Genomic DNA, 18,570 nt, shown 5'->3' on the forward strand with positions numbered 1-18,570 from the left:
GTTTTTCATAAGGCTTACCCTTAGCCCCCCACCCACCCCACACACTTTACCAGTAAGGAATTCTTCTGAAAAATCACTGTTTTTCGTTCATAATCCTTAATTTATTAACACTGTTTTTGTATAAATTATTTATATAGAAAATGTCTTTGTTTTTCTAGGTTATCTAATTTATTTAAACTTTATATATAAACATTTAGTACAAAAACAGTGTTATTAAATTAAGGATTATGGACAAAAAACAGTGATTTTCTTGAAAATTTCTTACTGGTAAAGAGTGTGGGGTGGGTGGGGGGCCAAGGGTATTTTTATTAAAAAACGGTTTGTGTTTTTTACAAAAAAAAACCCTTTTTCTAAAAAACTACCCTTACACCCCCCACCCACCCCACACCCCTTACCAGTAAGAAATTTTCAAGAAAATCACTGTTTTTCGTTCATATTATTCAATCAAATGACTCTCTTTTTATACTGAATATTTATATATAAAATTACGTCAAATTTAAATGAACAGTGTTAATAAATTAAATATTGAATATATATTTTGTGCACAAACTTTGTTTTTTATTAAAACAACCCTTGGCCCCCCACCCATCCCACACTCTTTACCAGTAAGAAATTCATCTTAAAAATCACTGTTTTTCGTCTATAATCCTTAACTTATTGACACTGTTTTTGTATAAATTATTTATATATAAAATGTCTTTGTTTTTCTAGGTTATCTAATTTATTTAAACTTTATATATAAATATTTAGTACAAAAACAGTGTTATTAAATTAAGGATTATGGACAAAAAACAGTGATTTTCTTCAACATTTCTTACTGGTAAGGTGTGTGGGGTGGGTGGGGGGCTAAGGGTTGTCTTAATAAAAAACAAAGTGTGTGCACAAAATATATGTTCAATATTTAATTTATTAACACTGTTCATTTAAATTTGACATAATTTTATTTTATAAATATTCAGTATAAAAAGAGGGTCATTTGATTGGATAATATGGACGAAAAACAGTGATTTTTCACAGAAGTATTTCATCGAATATTATATCGAGTTTAAAAACTAGATAATATGTAAATCCCGTGCATGATATACGCATATTATACAGTTAAATATACCAAAAAATCGTTGAATAAATATATATTTAACGATATTAACGTATTTAAGTGTTGCTTGGAAGCAATAAGAATTCCAGGGGTGGAATATGAATAAAAAAAATAAAATTTTTTAAAAGTAACTGGTTGCCTGCTGCCGACCTTAAGCGAGCAAAGCATTAATTAACAACAAACTGCAAAACCAAAAGACAACTTTCACTGATTATTATTATTAATGGACGAAGGTGCAGGAGGAAACTATCTAACGATAAACCATAGAAAGTGTCTCTCGACTGGTCAAAAAATCCGCGTCAGTGGTCAGCGATTCCCATCACGTTATTGGCTTAAAAACGTGTGATTTCTTTAATTTAAAAAAAAAAAAAATAAATAAATTAAGATTCCGCGTGCATTTGACCCCCTTCCCCCCTCACCCTCCCTGCGATCCAGGTCAGGAGTGTGATTTTATGCAAAAAAAAAAACAACCCGTTGCATGTCCGAGGGTTTATTATAACGAATCGATACGACGGATAAACAATCTCTCCGTTACCAGGGGCAACTTGACAGGCATTCTAATGGCACAAAACATGCGAAAGATTGATCGTTTTTTGTTTCTTTAAATAGAGGGGATGATTTTTACTATATTGAGCTTGTGTAAGCCTGTGCGGAAGGCGGTACTCCCACAAAAGCCTTAAAAGGAGAACGTTCCGTTCTAAGTGCAGAAGATGATAATAATGACCATTAGATGGAGGTCAGTTCGAGTATAATACATATAGTGAATTATTTTAATGGAAGGTAGGGTGTAAGAGAGACAAACCTTTTTCAGCAGTCCCTTAATCCTTGATGAAGCATTATGGATGTCACTTTAAAAAAATATTCAAATTTCGCGCGTTTTTCCGTGCTCTCAAGCGAAACAAGCAAACGGGACGATTACACCCGGCGGTACCGTTGAAAAACGACTGACTGACAGACGGACGGTTCCACCTGTGCGGTGGTTCTCGTACCTGCTCGCGCTCTTGTTCCCCCCCCTTCTTTCCGTCGCACTCGCTCGGTACTCCAGTGAACGGTTATCAGCCATTTTTATATAATAAAAAAAATAAAATTATTTACCTTTTATGATAAATATCTTTTGTTTATTGGTGTGTAAATATACTAATTGGACTGCGGCAGATTTAACTAGTGATTGGCATAACAGTTATCGTAATTATTATACTGGCAGACGGGTGCATCCTTTGGTTATTCAGAAATAGTGCGGCCACATCCTCGGTTTCAGTATTTAAGGAGTAATAGCGGGTTTTCCAAAATTAAATTCATGTGCCACATCCGTCTGTATATACATTTAATTTGAAAATTCCTAGCCTACATCGATCTGGATATTAATTTGGAAAGTCGTAGTCTGCGTCGATCTGGATATTAATTAATTTAAAAATTCCTAACCTACATCACTCTAAATATTAATTTATTTGAGTATTCACAGCCCGCAGCGATCTATTACGTTCAATCAAATGTTGTTGGTAATTAATGACAATATGGTGAAGGATCCATGAATCCTGGCCCTGAGGCGCCATCCATGCGACGCCTACGTAAGTTACGTTACTATAGCGACGCCACCTATCGGTCGCTAAGCAACCATACTAGAAAGGAGACCATGCACGTAATTTGCCTCTTTAAAGGTGACCATAAACGACCGGATTTTTAAAGAAATTTGTCAATTGAAAATTAAAAAATGACGAAAACTTATTTTGAATGAGCCGAGAAAATGTCCCTCTATAAAATTACGGAAAATCGACGCGAGATGGCGCCGAAGCTTCGGCACGGGCGCACGCGAAGACGCCACCTCTTCGGGATGAACGGGGGGGAGGGAGACGCGTTCCCTCTCATCCCGAAGCTATTGAACGGGCGTCGGGACGCCGCCGCCGCACCCGAAAACGGTCCACGATCGAGCGTCGGTGCGCGCACCCGCGGTTCGACTGCGTGCACTTTAATGGACAAAAACCGGTTTTGGGGAATTTTGGAGGGACATCTTGAGTGAGAGAATCAGGCCCAAGCAAGACACTATACGATAGTTGAATAAACGTTGATTTTTGGTTTATAGCAGACGTATATTTTTGGTTGAACTTCAACTATATATATCGGAAAAATTTTTTTCTCAGGCAATTATTTTCTGCAAAAAAACGTTTTTTTTATTAGGCATAGCTTAGCCACCCACCCACCCCACACACCTTACCAGTAAGAAATTGTATAAAAAAATCACTGTTTTTCATATGTAATCTAATAACACAATTTGTTTATTTAAATTTTATGTAATTATTCATATGTATATTATTAAATATTTAATCCAAAAACAGTGCCGTAGATTGGGTATTATGAACGAAAAACGATGATTTTTCAATAGAATTTCTTACTGGTAAGTTGTGTGGGGTGGGTGGGGGGGCAAGGGTAGAATTAATGAAAAACGTTTTTTTTTTCAGGAAATTATTCTTTGCAAAAAAAACATTTTTTATTAATCTAACCCTTAGCCCCCCACCCACCCTACACACCTTACCAGTAAGAAATTGTATTAAAAAATCACTGTTTTTCATATGAAATCTAATAACACAATTTGTTTATTTAAATTTTATGTAATTATTCACATGTATATTATTAAATATTTATCCAAAAACAGTGCCGTAGATTGGGTATTATGAACGAAAAACGATGATTTTTCAATAGAATTTCTTACTGGTAAGTTGTGTGGGGTGGGTGGGGGGGCTACGGGTTGTTTTGATGAAAAACAAAATTTCTGCATTAAATATATATGCAATATTTAACGATAGTAATATATTATGAGCTGTTTGGGGAGAGGGGGGGGGGCAGCAATGCCTTTAGAGATTGCTTCAGAGGAAAAGGGGTCTGGAAAGCCGAGACTAAGAACATTAAATCGAGCTTTTGCCCCAAAATTCCACGAGCACCGACCCCGCAGGAACGGCGCGCGTTCCCCGTAAAACTGCGCGTGACCGGGCGCATCCCACAGGAGTAAGTGAGCGAGAACGAGGCGCCGAAAGCGCCCCCCGACGGCTCCCGATCGCACCAAATCGGTGCAGGAGCAGCAGCACCGCCACCACCAGCAGCAGCAGCAGCATCACCTCAGCAGTGATGTTCGACGAGGGCGAATCGCGTCCGCCGATGCCGTCGCGGTGCTGAGCGATGTCGCATTTTATTCGAGAGCATGACGTGACCGCCGTTTGTCGTTGTGGCAGTAGTGGTTCTAGTGACGATTCGAATATCGCTAATAAAAGTTCTTTTGTCATCATTGTCAACGTAATAATTGTCCCGGGGGCCCCGTTAGCGTCAGAGGGTGCGTCGCCTCGGTGCACCGCCGTCGTCCCCTTTAATCATGTACGTTTCCGAGATAACGTAAACGAAAAGCGTCAAGCGAAGTCGCAGAGGGGGCCCCTTGGGGCGGGGGCCGCGTGGTGAGCGGAGGAGGAGGAGGAGGAGGCGGCAGCAGCAGCTGCTGCGGCGTCACCACGTTGATGATGGCGTCGTCGTCCGACCAGCAGCAGCAGCAGCAGGCGTCGTCCATCACGGCGGCGTCGTCGTCGTGCGGCGTCGTGGCGACCCACGGCCACGGCTTCCAGAAAAAGACCTTCCACAAGCCCACCTATTGCCACCACTGCGGCGACATGCTCTGGGGCCTTATCCAACAAGGCTTCGTATGCGAAGGTATTTTTCTTTGGTTTGTTCTTTTATGTCGCGCAATCTAGGTCAAGCATAGACATCTTTACTCGCATCACAAACAACCGAATAAATAAATGACCCCCCTAATCCCTATTTTTCTCATCACCATCGTGTGAACGGGAGGAAATAAATGTCCGTGGGTTGGGGAGGGGTGCCTTGGGCTTTTTTGCTCCACTTTCCTCTATCGATCTGTTTATCGTGGCGACATAATGTATCGCGGAACTGTTGAATTTCGGCTCTATCTACCTTAAAGGGCCCCTTTTAGTACGGTAAATCTGTCGAATTTGTGACGAAAAATTACCTTGTGACCTCGACACGTACCGGGTTTTTTGAGTTCATTCATCTCGAGAATGGTAGGTTTTTGGAAAAATTTGTAAGGGCAAAAAATGTCGGGAACATCATTTTCTACAACTCTTCTCATTGGGTCCACTTGCTGCGATGTAAATTACAAACAGTAGATGGGGCCAAAGTACCCGAAAAAGGGTTTTTTCGCTTTTTGGGATAGAAAAACTTTATTTATCGCAACAATGTCAATACAAAAGTTGAGACTAAGTTTATTAAATTTTCCACTTATGTACTTCTATGTATTATTATCGCAAAAGGGTGATTTACACGTCAATCTATTTAATGAATAAATGAAGTAAATGTGTGCCACTTTCAGTGTGCAACTTCGTGGTGCATGAACGCTGCCTAAAGACCGTCGTATCTCCATGTTCCAGCTTAGCGGCGAGCTTAGTCAAGGTAACAAACCATCTAAGACTCATCAAAAACAATTCACTCACTCACTCACTCACTTATAATTTCGTAGAATCCAGTGGCGCACTGCTGGTCGGAGGCCCAACACCAAAAACGGAAATTCTGCAACGTGTGCCGCAAACGATTGGACGACTGCGACTCGATCCATTGCGAAAGTACGTATATATATATATACCCCAACAAACCCCTTTAAAACCAAGCGAAATTTTCTCATTCTCAGTTTGCCAGTACTACGTGCACGTGGAGTGTCAGGACTTTGCGGTGCCGGATTGCAAGGAAAACGCCACGTACACCCCCGGCAAAGAACTGGAGGAGGTGGTGCACACGCACCATTGGCGCGAAGGGAATTTGCCCGGGGGCAGCAAGTGCGAGCACTGCAGGAAAACCTGCTCGAACACCGAGTGTTTGTCCGGGTACCGGTGCGAGTGGTGTCGCATGACCGTAAGTTAACCAGTGCAATAATACTTTGAAGAAGTAGAAAATAATAATTCCTGTAGAGTTACGTCTATTAAATACTGTATTTATCCATTAATACATTATACTTTATAGGGCACAACTAAGAGTGTCACTCTATGACATCTATGACAAGACGAGACCAACATTGACATTAATGACAGATGATTAAAGATACGTTTACTAGCTACACTACTCAATAATTCCCAAATAAAAAATAGCAGGCAGCTGTGAGTCTATTATATATGTCTGGTATGGATGACCTTTACCAATTTACCATCAGATCCCATTGCAACCAATCCCAAACAAAAAAAAATTATTATGGAAGGTACTATACATTCGTATGATATTATGTAAAGACACAAAGTGATGCTTGTGGATTGTGGCTGGTTGCTGTACTCTTCTAGTGGAACTTAAATGTTCTGTGGTGAAAATAGATCGATTTGGGTGGATCCTCATTTTTTCAGGTCAATTTTTAGGTTAACTAATAGAGAGGGATTTTTTTAAGGTTCATTGAAATGATTTGGTGCAATAGAGGAGTCATAATTTTATACAATATTGAGGGAAGTTGACTCCGTAGGTATAGATCCCCAGCGTTAAATATGTATTTATTTATATACTATTCTATTTAAAAAAGTGAGAAAATTTCGACATATAAAAAATTGACAAGCGATTTATATATTTAGTTGTTAAATTCAATTACTATACCTCAAATGTTTGATGAAATTCTTTTGAAAAATCACTGTTTTTCGTCCATAATATTCAATCTAATAGCACTGTTTTTGTATTATATGTATATTTATTAATTATATAATTATATTAAAATTAAATAAACAAACTGTGTTATTAGATTAGATATGAAAAACAATGATTATTTAATGAAGTTTCTTACTGGTAAATAGTGTGGGGTGGGTGGGGGGGTAAGGGTTGAATTAATAAAAAATGTTTTTTTTGCAGAAAATAATTTCCTGAAAAAAAACGTTTTTCATTAACTCTACCCTTGCCCCCCCACCCACCCCACATTATTTGCCAGTAAGAAATTTATTGAAAAATCACCGTTTTTGTATTAAATATTTATTTATTTTATATTTTATTTTATTAATATACACATATATAATTATATAAAATTTAAATGTACAAACTGTGCTATTAGGTTGGATATTAACAATAAAATCAGCTATTATTTATGTACATTATTTAGGAAAACAATGATTTTTGTAAGCAATTTCTTACTGGTAAGGTGTGTGGGGTGGGTGGGGGGCTAAGGGTAGGCTTAATAAAAAACAGTTTTTTTGCACAAAATAATTTCCTGAAAAAAAAAAGTTTTTTATTAACTCTACCCTTGCCCCCCCACCCACCCCACAGAACTTACCAGTAAGAAATTCTATTGAAAAATTACTGTTTTTCGTCCATAATATTCAATAGCACTGGTTTTGTATTAAATTATTATTAATGTAAATATTTAATTATATAAAATTTAAATAAACAAATTGTGTTATTAGATTAAATATGAAAAACAATGATTTTTGCAGACAATTTTTTACTGGTAAGTATTGTGGGGTGGGTGGGGGGCTAAGGGTAAGATTCATAAAAAAAATGTTAGTACAACATTAAAAAATTCATAAAAAAATGAAATTCAGAGCAATTTATTTGAAACTTCTTGTGATTATACAGAGATCTATTGCTAATCGGTAAAAGAAGACTGTAAGTTAATTGGTCAATTATTTCTTAAGTTATAAATTTTTTTCCAAAAATAGTCCCAAAATTATTTTAGTTCAACTTTAAAAAATCATAAGGACTTCAAATCAAGAGCAATTGACTTGGAACTTTTTGGAATTATAAGAAGGTCTTTTGACAATCGACGTGAGAAGACCATACGTAAATTGGTAATCAGTTTTAAGAGTTATGATTTTTTTTACTAAAAATGGTCCATAATTTATTTTACTATAACTTTAAAAATTCATAAAAAATTTAAGACAAGGGCAATTTACTTGAAACTTTTTGGAATTATAAAATGATTTATTGCTAATAGACGAAAGATGGTTATAAGTTAATTCGTCTAATATTTTTTAAATTATGAATTTTTTTTCCAAAAACTACTTTAAAAAAAAATTGTTTAACTTTTAAATTTTGCAAAAAACTCAAATCAAGAGCAATTGACTTGAAACATCTTGGGATCATAAAGAGATCTATTGACAATCGATGGGACAAGACCATAAGTAAATTTATCATGTGACTCCAGAGTTATGTTTTTTTTTTCGAGAAATGGTTTGAAAATTATTTTAATCCAACTTTAAAAATTCATAAAAAATTCAAATCAAGAGGAATTTACTTGAAACTTCTTGTGATTATAAAGAGATCTATTGCTAATCGGTAGAAGAAGACTGTAAGTTAATTGGTCAATTATTTTTCAAGAAATAAATTTTTTAACAAAAATACTGATACATATCAATATGAGACTTGTTGGACTGTTTTTGGTAAAAAAATTATTTCTTGAAAAATAATTGACCAATTAACTTACAGTCTTCTTCTACCGATTAGCAATAGATCTCTTTATAATCGCAAGAAGTTTCAAGTAAATTGCTCTTGATTTGAATTTCTTATGAATTTTTAAAGTTGGATTAAAATATGTTTTTTTTTTAACAGAACCCTTGCCCCCCCACCCACCCCACACAACTTACCAGTAAGAAATTCTGTTGAAAAATCATTGTTTTCTTAAATAATGTACATGAATAACAGTTGATTTCATCGTTAATATCCAACCTAATAGCACAGTTTGTACATTTAAATTTGATATAAGTATATATGTGTATATTAAAAAAAAAAAATAAAATAAATAAATATTTAATACAAAAATACAAAATTTTTCAACAGAATTTCTTACTGGTAAAGTGTGTGGGGTGGGTGGGGGGCTAAGGGTAGGCTTAATAAAAAACAGTTTTTTTGCACAAAATAATTTCCTGAAAAAAAAAACGTTTTTCATTAGGCCTACCCTTAGCCCCCCACCCACCCCACACACTTACCCAGTAAGAAATTCTGTTGAAAAATCACTGGTTTATAAAATAATACACATAAATAAAATTGTTTATTCAAATTTAATTATATATATGTATTATAATAAATATTTAATACAAAACCGGTGCTATTAGATTGGCTATAATGGACGAAAAACAGTGATTTTTCAAAGGAATTTCTCACTGGTAAATTATGTGGGGTGGGTGGGGGGTTAAGGGTGGTTTAACGAAAAACAATGTTTTTGCAGAAAATATATGTATATTCAAAATATAATTTAATAGCACTGTTTATTTAAATTTGATATAATTTTATATACAAATATTTACTATAAAAACAGCGTTCTTAGATTGGGTAATGTGGAGGAAAAACAGTGATTTTTTAGAAGAATTTCATCAAATATCTAAGATGTATTCATTATATATTCCATCATAAAAAAAAGAAAATTTTACCATAATATTGGAAAAGCTTACAAACATATATTAAAACAAAACTTACATATGCTATATAATATAACATTATATAATTACGTACATAAGAGTAAACCAGCATACCACTTGAGGCTATTTATTAATCAAAATAGGCTTGCACATTATTTACTCGTAATTATTTATATGTAACAATAATTCTTATTACGTTCTTTAATAGTGCCACGCGATGTGCCATTTTAACGTGGACCGCGAGTGCACCTTCGGGGTCTTGGGGCCCATCTATCTGCCCCCGCACGCCGTCAGCATCCCCCGCACCGAGGTACCGATGGAGGCGATCATAGGGGTGCAAGTGCGTCGCAAGGACACCCTTTCACGTAATACATCATTTTTTTTTCCCAATATAACCCGAATCAGGCAATTAATCCGGTCATTTTTTTTTAGCACGCAGCACCTCGGAGGAGTTTAGCAGCGGCGGGGACACCAGTCGCTACAAGGACCTGGAGGACGCCAACGCCTCCCAATCGCACGGTTCGGGCATCAAGGAGAAACAGGACAAGACCAAGAAGGGCGAGGAGGAACGTGACGAAGGTAAAATCTGTATTTTTGTGATTGATTTGTAATTGTTTATTTATTTTAATGGTAATAATAATAATAATAATAAACAAGGTCTCACATCACTCTCTATAACAATTTCTCACTGGTAAGTTGTGTAGGGTGGGTGGGGGGCTAAGGGTTATCTAACAAAAAACAATGTTTCTGCAGAGAATATAAAATAAGTCATAAAAAATATGAGTGTTTTCATTAGTGACACTTAAAAAATACTTTTAATGCATCTAGTGTTTAAGTGTATTTTTTTTATTATACCTTAAGGTATTTACTATTCACTAGTGGAAACTAGAGCAAAATCGGCCAACTAATTAATGAGCAACGAATTTTTTTGTAAAATAAGTCAAAAAAATATAAGTGTTTTCTTTAGTGACACTAAAAAAATACTTTTAATGCATCTAGTGTTTAGGTGTATTTTTTTTATTATACTCTAAGGTATTTACTATTTACTAGTGGAAACTAGAGTAAAATTGGCCAACTAATTAATGAGCAACGAATTTTTTTGTAAAATGAGTCAAAAAAATGTTAGTGTTTTCTTTAGTGACACCTAAAAAATACTTTTAATGCATCTAATGTTTAGGTGTATTTTTTTTATTATACCCTAAGGTATTTACTATTCACTAATGGAAACTAGAGCAAAATCGGCCAACTAATTAATGAGCAACGATTTTTTTTGTAAAATGAGTCAAAAAAATATGAGTGTTTTCATAAGTGACACCTAAAAAATACTTTTAATGCATCTAGTGTTTAAGTGTATTTTTTTTATTATACCCTAAGGTATTTACTATTCACTAGTGGAAACTAGAGCAAAATCGGCCAACTAATTAATGAGCAACGATTTTTTTTGTAAAATGAGTCAAAAAAATATGAGTATTTTCTTTAGTGACACCTAAAAAATACTTTTAATGCATCTAATGTTTAGGTGTATTTTTTTTATGATACCCTAAGGTATTTACTATTCACTAGTGGAAACTAGAGCAAAATCGGCCAACTAATTAATGAGCAACGAATTTTTTTGTAAAATGAGTCAAAAAAAATATGAGTGTTTTCATTAGTGACACCTAAAAAATACTTTTAATGCATCTAGTGTTTAGGTGTTTTTTTTTAATTATACCCTAAGGTATTTACTATTCACTAGTGGAAACTAGAGCAAAATCGGCCAACTAATTAATGAGCAACGAATTTTTTAGTAAAATAAGTCAAAAAAATATGAGTGTTTTTATTAGTGACACCTAAAAAATACTTTTAATGCATCCAGTGTTAAGGTGTATTTTTTTTATTATACCCCAAGGTACTTACTATTTACTAGTGGAAACTAGAGCAAAATCGGCCAACTAATTAATGAGCAACGAATTTTTTTGTAAAATGAGTCAAAAAGAGTGTAGAATATGTCAATTTTGACATAAAAAACTAATGAAACATATAAACAATATTCATTGCAACTGATGTGCAATTGAAACAATGCAACAATGATTAAATTTTCCATATAGATTTCTTGCAGAAACATTGTTTTTTATTAGACAACTCTTAGCCCCCCACCCACCCCACACACCTTACCAGTGAGAAATTCTTTTGAAAAATCACTGTTTTTAATCCATAATATCTAAGGTATTAGCACTGTTTTTGTATTAAATATTTATTAATATACATATGAATAATTACATAAAATTTAAATAAACAAATTGTATTATTACATAAGATATGAAAAACAATGATTTTTCAAAACAATTTCTAACTGGTAAATAGTGTGGGGTGGGTGGGGGGGCAAGGGTACCTTTGATTAAAAAAATGTGTTTTTTGCAGACAATAATTCCCTAAGAAAAGAATGATTTTTAAGAAAGTTATAGGTAAGACATTTTATCCAATACTTATAGTCGAAGTTCAACCAAAAATAAACCTTTATTTAACTATCGTGTATTACTTGAAAATGTCCTGGGGCTACTTGCACCACACGTTTTCGGCACATTTCCCAATGTACCCCCCCCTCCCGTACATTGTAACCTTACAATTTTGCAAAAATTACATTGTACCGACCTATTTAAGGGCCACCCATGGCTGATATAAAAATTAGAAAAATACAGCCGTTGGTCCCAAAAAAAAAATTGTTTATGGGGTGCGCAAGTTACCCCATGGTTGGGGGCAACTTCCACGAAACATCCATGAAAAAATGTTTATAAATCGCATTCTAAAGCATATTTTGTGCACGTGAATGCTTAGAAATATTAATAAGGAGTTATTAAAAAAATAAACAAACTTTGGTAAAATAAGGCACATTCTTTGAAAAAAATCACAAGTGTAACAAAAACAAAACATTGGCTAATTATTATTGCCATCTAGGAAGTGCTGTCTTTATTACAGGGTCCACAAATCCAGCTCGACACTTCCAATCAATATTGCGCCTCTGTAGTCTTTCCAATTAACCTTGCAGATACCACACTGGGAATTATCGGTCTTTCTTTCTCTCTTGCTTTTCCTGGTAGGGAGATGATGCTAGATGAAGAGGGTCCTGGTTCTTCGGCTGTATATCACTTTTGCGTCTTTTCTCAACCCCTCTTTAACAAATCAACCGAGCTGCTGTTGTCTAAGACTCTTTCGATGCCTGTATCTCTCTAGTCTAGTCGGAATTTACAGGATGCAATTATTATTAGTAAAACAATTGCAAAAAAACCGGCACCAAAACGCAATTTTTATTCTTGCGCAGAAGTAATAAAAGTCTTCGACGGCAACAACTCGCTGAGACGTCGCATTTTCCGGGCGATCGTGGTCGCCCGTCAGGCCTCCCTGCTCCAGGTGCTCGTCCAGGCGTTGCGCGCCTTCCACATCACCAAGGACCCGGACCAGTTCTACCTGACCGACCTGTACTCGCCGGAGGAGGAGGTACTGCACGACCCCGCTCCGGTCCTCGCGCTACACCGCAAAGAGGGCAAACGACCCGCCGTCTTCCTGCGGTTCCGCGACAAGGACAACGACTCGGGGGAGGTGCGCGTCTATCCCGGAAAATTGCTGCAGTCGCGGGCCTTTTGCACCATCCCCGTCGACTCGAATTCCACCGTAGCCGATTTAATGAGGGAGGCCTTGAAACGGTTCGATCTCGATTATAAAGTGGAGGAGCTGCGTTGCATCGAGGTCCTTCTGGATAGAGGAGGTGAGTGAGTGGGAGAGAGATGACGAATTGAGACGAGTCTTGATGGTTTTTTTTTTTTTGAATTTTAGTGACGGAACGAGTGTTGTCCTGGAACGAACGACCCTGGGAGATAATGAAGAACCTGGGCAGGGACAGCATCAGACAGATGGAGCTGATGCGGTTTTATTTGCAACTGAAGAAGGACCCGCACGGCCCCAACGTGGCCCTGTTCATCGGGAACCTGCCGCCCAACCTGTCGGAGCGCACTTACGAGAACATTCTGATGGACATACTGGGGAGAGGTGCCCTAAAAACAAACCCCTTCAAAATTCACCCTTATAACGACTTGCTAATTTGCAGAGAACAAATTCCTGAAAGTGGGCCCGATTTACTACGAGTACGGCTCGATGGTGATCACTTTTAAAGACTCGGACACGGCGGTGCGGGCCCTGTACATCCTGCGGGAATCGCGACTCGAGGACACCAAGCAGCCCCTCCTGGTCATGCTGTTGCCGAACATCGAAGAGAAAATGATCCCCGCGGACGTGCATCCCCTGCTCGTGTTCGTCAACATCAAGTCCGGGGGTTGCCAGGGCCTGGAGCTGATCTCGAGCTTCCGCAGACTACTGAACCCGTATCAGGTGTTCGACCTGGACATCGGAGGTCCCCTGCCCGGTCTCTACGTGTTCCGCAACATCCCCAACTACAAGATCTTGGTGTGCGGGGGGGACGGTACCATAGGGTGGGTGCTGCAATGTCTGGACAACGTCGGTCAGGACTCTCAATGCTCGTCGCCCGCGTGCGCCATCGTACCGTTGGGCACCGGAAACGACTTGGCCAGGGTGCTGCGATGGGGCTCGGGGTACACGGGGGGCGAGGATCCGTTGAATCTGCTTAAAGACGTCATCGACGCGGAGGAAATACGACTGGACCGGTGGACGGTGGTGTTCCATCCGGAGGACAAACCGGAGACGGCCTCGGATAACGCGACGAGCGCCACCGCCGCCAAACAGGTCAACTCCACCGGTAAGAAGAGGCAAAAACTCAGCAGAATGAAAGTGACCAATGAGCAAATTAAAAAAACAGGTCAATCATATACCATAACCAGTTTTTTTAGATGTTGTTTTGCTGTAACATTTTTAATAATACTAATATGGTGATGATGGTGGTGTACGTCCCCAGTAATCATCCCTTGGTGTGAACGCATGCAAGGGAAAGGGTTGTACAGTAGCACGTGCATATGTGTGTATGTGGTTTGGCTTTTACTAACTCGCTTATAGATTAAGGTTGATCATAAATGCATGCGCTGCAACGTATATGATTAAGAACGTGCATGAATTACGGCAAAACAACATTATCACTTTAGACGATAATTATTTACTGGACTAGTAAGAATTATTATGATTATGATTATGCCGTTGGTCAGGGAACGATCGAACCTCGCTTGTCATAGTTTTCCGACGATTCACTTTCATATAAGTATAGTAGTTTTTTTTTTAAAAGCTTCTTTGTCACTTCTTTTAGCCTTAGAAACAAATGAACCGAAACAAAAGCGAATAATTCTTAGTAGTTCGGCCCTGTGTTGCGACATGTGTCCCGCTCCTCCCTCCGCTCCTCTCACCCTGTATATTTTATGCTTGTTCGCATGTAAATCATCCATATACAGGGCATTCACGATAAAAGGAATAAGTTCATTTGAAATTCGGGTATTTTTTTGGATATGTCGATTAGTTGCGAATTTCATTAATTTTTTATGTAATTTCTTAGAATGTAACTAGATCTAGTTATTTTCGAAGAGTTTTTAATGCAACTTTTCCTAATAGAGGTATTGGACGAAGAGGTTCGATTAATTGGCCAGGAAGATCACCAGATTTAAACCCATTAGATTTTTTCTTATAGGGTTATTTCAAGCAATATAATACAGTTAAATAGGCATTTATTTTTGGTTTATACTAAATGTATATTTTTGATTGAACTTCAACCATAAATATCGGATACAATGTCATGCCTGTCTTAAAAATCATTTTTTTTCAGGCAATTATTTTCTGCAAAAAAAATTGTTTTTTATTAGGCAACCCTTAGCCCCCCACCCACCCCACACACCTTACCAGTAAGAAATTGTATACAAAATCATTGTTTTTCATATCTAACCTAATAACACAATTTGTTTATTTAAATTTGATATATTTATATAAATGTATATTAATAAATATTTAATACAAAAACAGTGATTTTTCAAAGGTATTTCTAACTGGTAAGGTGTGTGGGGTGGGTGGGGGGCTAAGCTATGCCTAATAAAAAAACAGTTTTTTTGCAGAAAATAATTGCCTGAGAAAAAAAATGATTTTTAATAAAGGCATGACATTTTATCCGAGATTTATAGTTGAAGTTCAACCAAAAATATACATTTAATATAAACCAAAAATAAACGCTTATTTAACTATTTTGTGTCGCTTGGGATAGCCCCTAAAGAAAAATCAACTGGGTTTAGATCTGGTGATCTTGATGGCCAATTAATCGTCCAATACGTCTGTTAGGAAAAGCTGCAAGGGCAAGGGTCGTTGACGCCATAGTATCCACTCGAAGTATACTCTGTATAGAAAATTTTCACTGCATCGAAAAAAACAAAAGAAGAAAAAAAACATCTGAACTTCAAATGAATTTCTTCACACGCACTGTATACATCAAACATCAATAAAAAAAAAAATCAATTAAAATGTGTGGTACGCAGTGGTGGCGGGATCGACCAGCGAGGACAACTCTCAGATCCTGGTGATGAACAACTATTTCGGGATCGGTCTGGACGCGGACCTCTGCCTGGATTTCCATAACGCGCGCGAAGAAAACCCGGAAAAGTTCATCAGTCGTCTGCATAATAAGAGCGTCTACGTGAAAATGGGTTTGCGCAGGATCGTCGGCCAAGGGAAGGTGTGCATCCGGGATCTACACAAACTGGTACAGCTGGAGGTCGATTTTAAGAGGGTGAACATTCCCCAGGTGGAGGGCATCATCGTGTTGAACATTTTAAGGTGAGCGTGCCACTGATCAATTTATAATAATTATTGCGTAATCGATTGTTTTTATATGCAGTTGGGGATCAGGGGCGAACCCCTGGGGCCCGGAGAACGACGGCAAGTTCTCCAAACCGACCCACTTTGACGGTTTATTGGAGGTGGTGGGGGTCACCGGGGTGGTCCATTTGGGCCAGATTCAGTCCGGATTAAGATCAGCCATGCGTATTGCTCAGGTAACCTTTTATCAGTGGCTTTTCGCCCCACTCTTATAATCGCGATTTTCACACACACAGGGAAAACACATAAAAATCCATTTGCACGCGGACATTCCCGTACAAGTGGACGGCGAACCCTGGATTCAGAGTCCTTGCGAGGTGGTTATATTGAAGTCCGCCCTAAAGGTACCCCTTATCGGGGACAGGGATTTGCCCCCCCCCCCCCACCCCCTGCTAATTCGCTCTAATTTTTAGGCGACGATGTTAAAAAAGAAAAAGTTCAAGCGCCGCCCCACAGAACCGAACTTGGAACCGGCGGCGGCGGCAGTGGAGGCGGCCGATACGAACGGGGGCGACGAGGCCCCCCAGAAGCACCAGGCGGGGCTGAACGATTCCAATCAGCCCCATCAAACGGGGCAGAACAACCAACAGATCGTTCATCAGTGAACGGACGCCAATGTTTTACGATAGTGCACAAATAGACATTTATTTTCAATTTATTTAATTATCAACAGATGATCTCAGTATACCGGCACATAGTGCGACGTTAATTTCATTTTAACGTTTACAAATCTTATATTACCAAAGAGGTTTTTAGTTGCACCATTTGTTTGCGGTACGGTCCTGATTCTTGTGTCACTCGAGGGCGCCATTTGACGTTGACATACGAGCCTCGTTGCGCAATAGACAAACGTCAACGACCAGCATGAAACGTCAAATGTCCCGGGCACAGGACCGCACCGACCAAAGCGCCCACATTAAGATAATAAATTAATTTCGGGCCAAAAAAATCTCAACCCAGTAGCGTACGAACCTTTTAATTAATTAATTAGCACTCGACTATTATAGTTTTTTCCTTTAATTAAACATCAGCAGTATATTGTTGTATAATAAGAAATAAATCAGTGCCAAGCGACGCGGGGGACTACGGGGCGCCCCCGGGGGACACCGACCCCCCTTACCCTTTTTACGTGCGGGAAGGAGGGTCGGTCCGAGGGGGGCCCTAAACAAATGACGCCCGTTAAGCTCGTTCTCCAGGAAACGACCATTTTAACGGCAAAACTAAAGGGGCCGAGGTCGCGCAGGGCTCAATTCCGTAGGCGAGCTGTCTGGGGCGTGACGCCTACGGAAAGCGACGGCGGCCCCTTTGATTCATTGTTTTTCCCCTTATTCCCCACCACCACCCATTAAAAGAACCCAAATATATATTATTATATTATTGAATACCTACACCGCGTTGAGTTGAATAAAAGCGTTATAATAATATTTAATTATTGTAACATATTATAAATATTTATATTTTAAAACCAGTATATCAAAAAACAAATGAAAGTGTAGTTGGTTTTTACTCGGGGGCCCAAAGCTTTCCGGGGCTCCGGGGGCACAAGGTTGACGTCACTCGGGACGACAATATACCGGAGCCGGTTAAAGAGGCGGCCAAAGAGTTTAATTATGTAACATATTATAATAATAATAATAATAATAATAATACATGTTATATTATAGTAATAATAAATTAGAAAATATATAAAACCTTACTGAGGGTTTTTTTTGTAATTAAATTAGGAAGCCTTTTGAATGACATTTCCCGGAAATCTATGGGAAATTTTAATGTTTTTCTTATTTCAATAGATGCTCTATTTAAGCGTCTATCAGAAAGTGTTCTATGATTTTTTTCGAAAAATCAATAGGAAAAAAGTTATAGGCATTTTTTGGATATTCCCTCATTTTTGAGGGTGAAAATTTCAAAAAAATTAAAAAATTGACCAAATCAAAAAATTTTTTTTCAGCATCTACAGCTTGAAGAGCTTTTAAAAAAAGCCTAATGACATTTTCACGTCACGTGAATAATAAGGGTGCCACGAGGAAAATTAGGTTTTCACCCCCCTCCACTACCCCCCATAATTTTTTTTCAAAAATTTTCTTCATAATATTTAAAATTGGGGTCATCACTATGGATTAAAGCAAAAAAAACAAAAAAAAAATTTTCGAATTTTTTCCCCAAAATTGCCAGGGGTGGCCCCATGAAATTTCCATGGAAAAATGGATTTTATTTTTTTCTGAAAAATGGGGAGGTTTTTGGGGAAAATGTTTCAAACGAAAGTTGTCGGGAATAACCCAAGGAAGCTTTGAGTAAAAGAAAATAAATTATATCTAT

The 18,570-nt window shown here is 37.8% G+C and overlaps 1 protein-coding gene across 2 annotated transcripts; it reads left to right on the plus strand.

Annotated features, from left to right (window-relative positions):
• The first annotated feature begins 4,157 nt into the window (after positions 1 to 4,157).
• Positions 4,158 to 17,950, plus strand: LOC126747695 (diacylglycerol kinase theta). Of its 2 annotated transcripts, none has more exons than XM_050456492.1 (13): positions 4,158 to 4,786; positions 5,463 to 5,542; positions 5,610 to 5,712; positions 5,778 to 5,998; positions 9,671 to 9,827; positions 9,895 to 10,041; positions 12,761 to 13,204; positions 13,273 to 13,485; positions 13,544 to 14,269; positions 15,915 to 16,212; positions 16,274 to 16,430; positions 16,491 to 16,598; positions 16,668 to 17,950. In XM_050456492.1, exons 1-13 carry the CDS (start codon positions 4,597 to 4,599, stop codon positions 16,857 to 16,859), a joined length of 3,036 nt encoding a protein of 1,011 aa, XP_050312449.1. In that variant the 5' UTR covers positions 4,158 to 4,596; the 3' UTR covers positions 16,860 to 17,950. The 2 variants fall into 2 exon arrangements, with proteins under 2 accessions (XP_050312449.1, XP_050312450.1); XM_050456493.1 differs by having other exon boundaries at positions 13,544 to 14,209.
• The last annotated feature ends 620 nt before the right edge of the window (positions 17,951 to 18,570 follow it).

This window comes from Anthonomus grandis, chromosome 19 (assembly GCF_022605725.1).
Source record: "Anthonomus grandis grandis chromosome 19, icAntGran1.3, whole genome shotgun sequence".
Taxonomy (NCBI): Eukaryota; Metazoa; Arthropoda; class Insecta; order Coleoptera; family Curculionidae; genus Anthonomus; species Anthonomus grandis.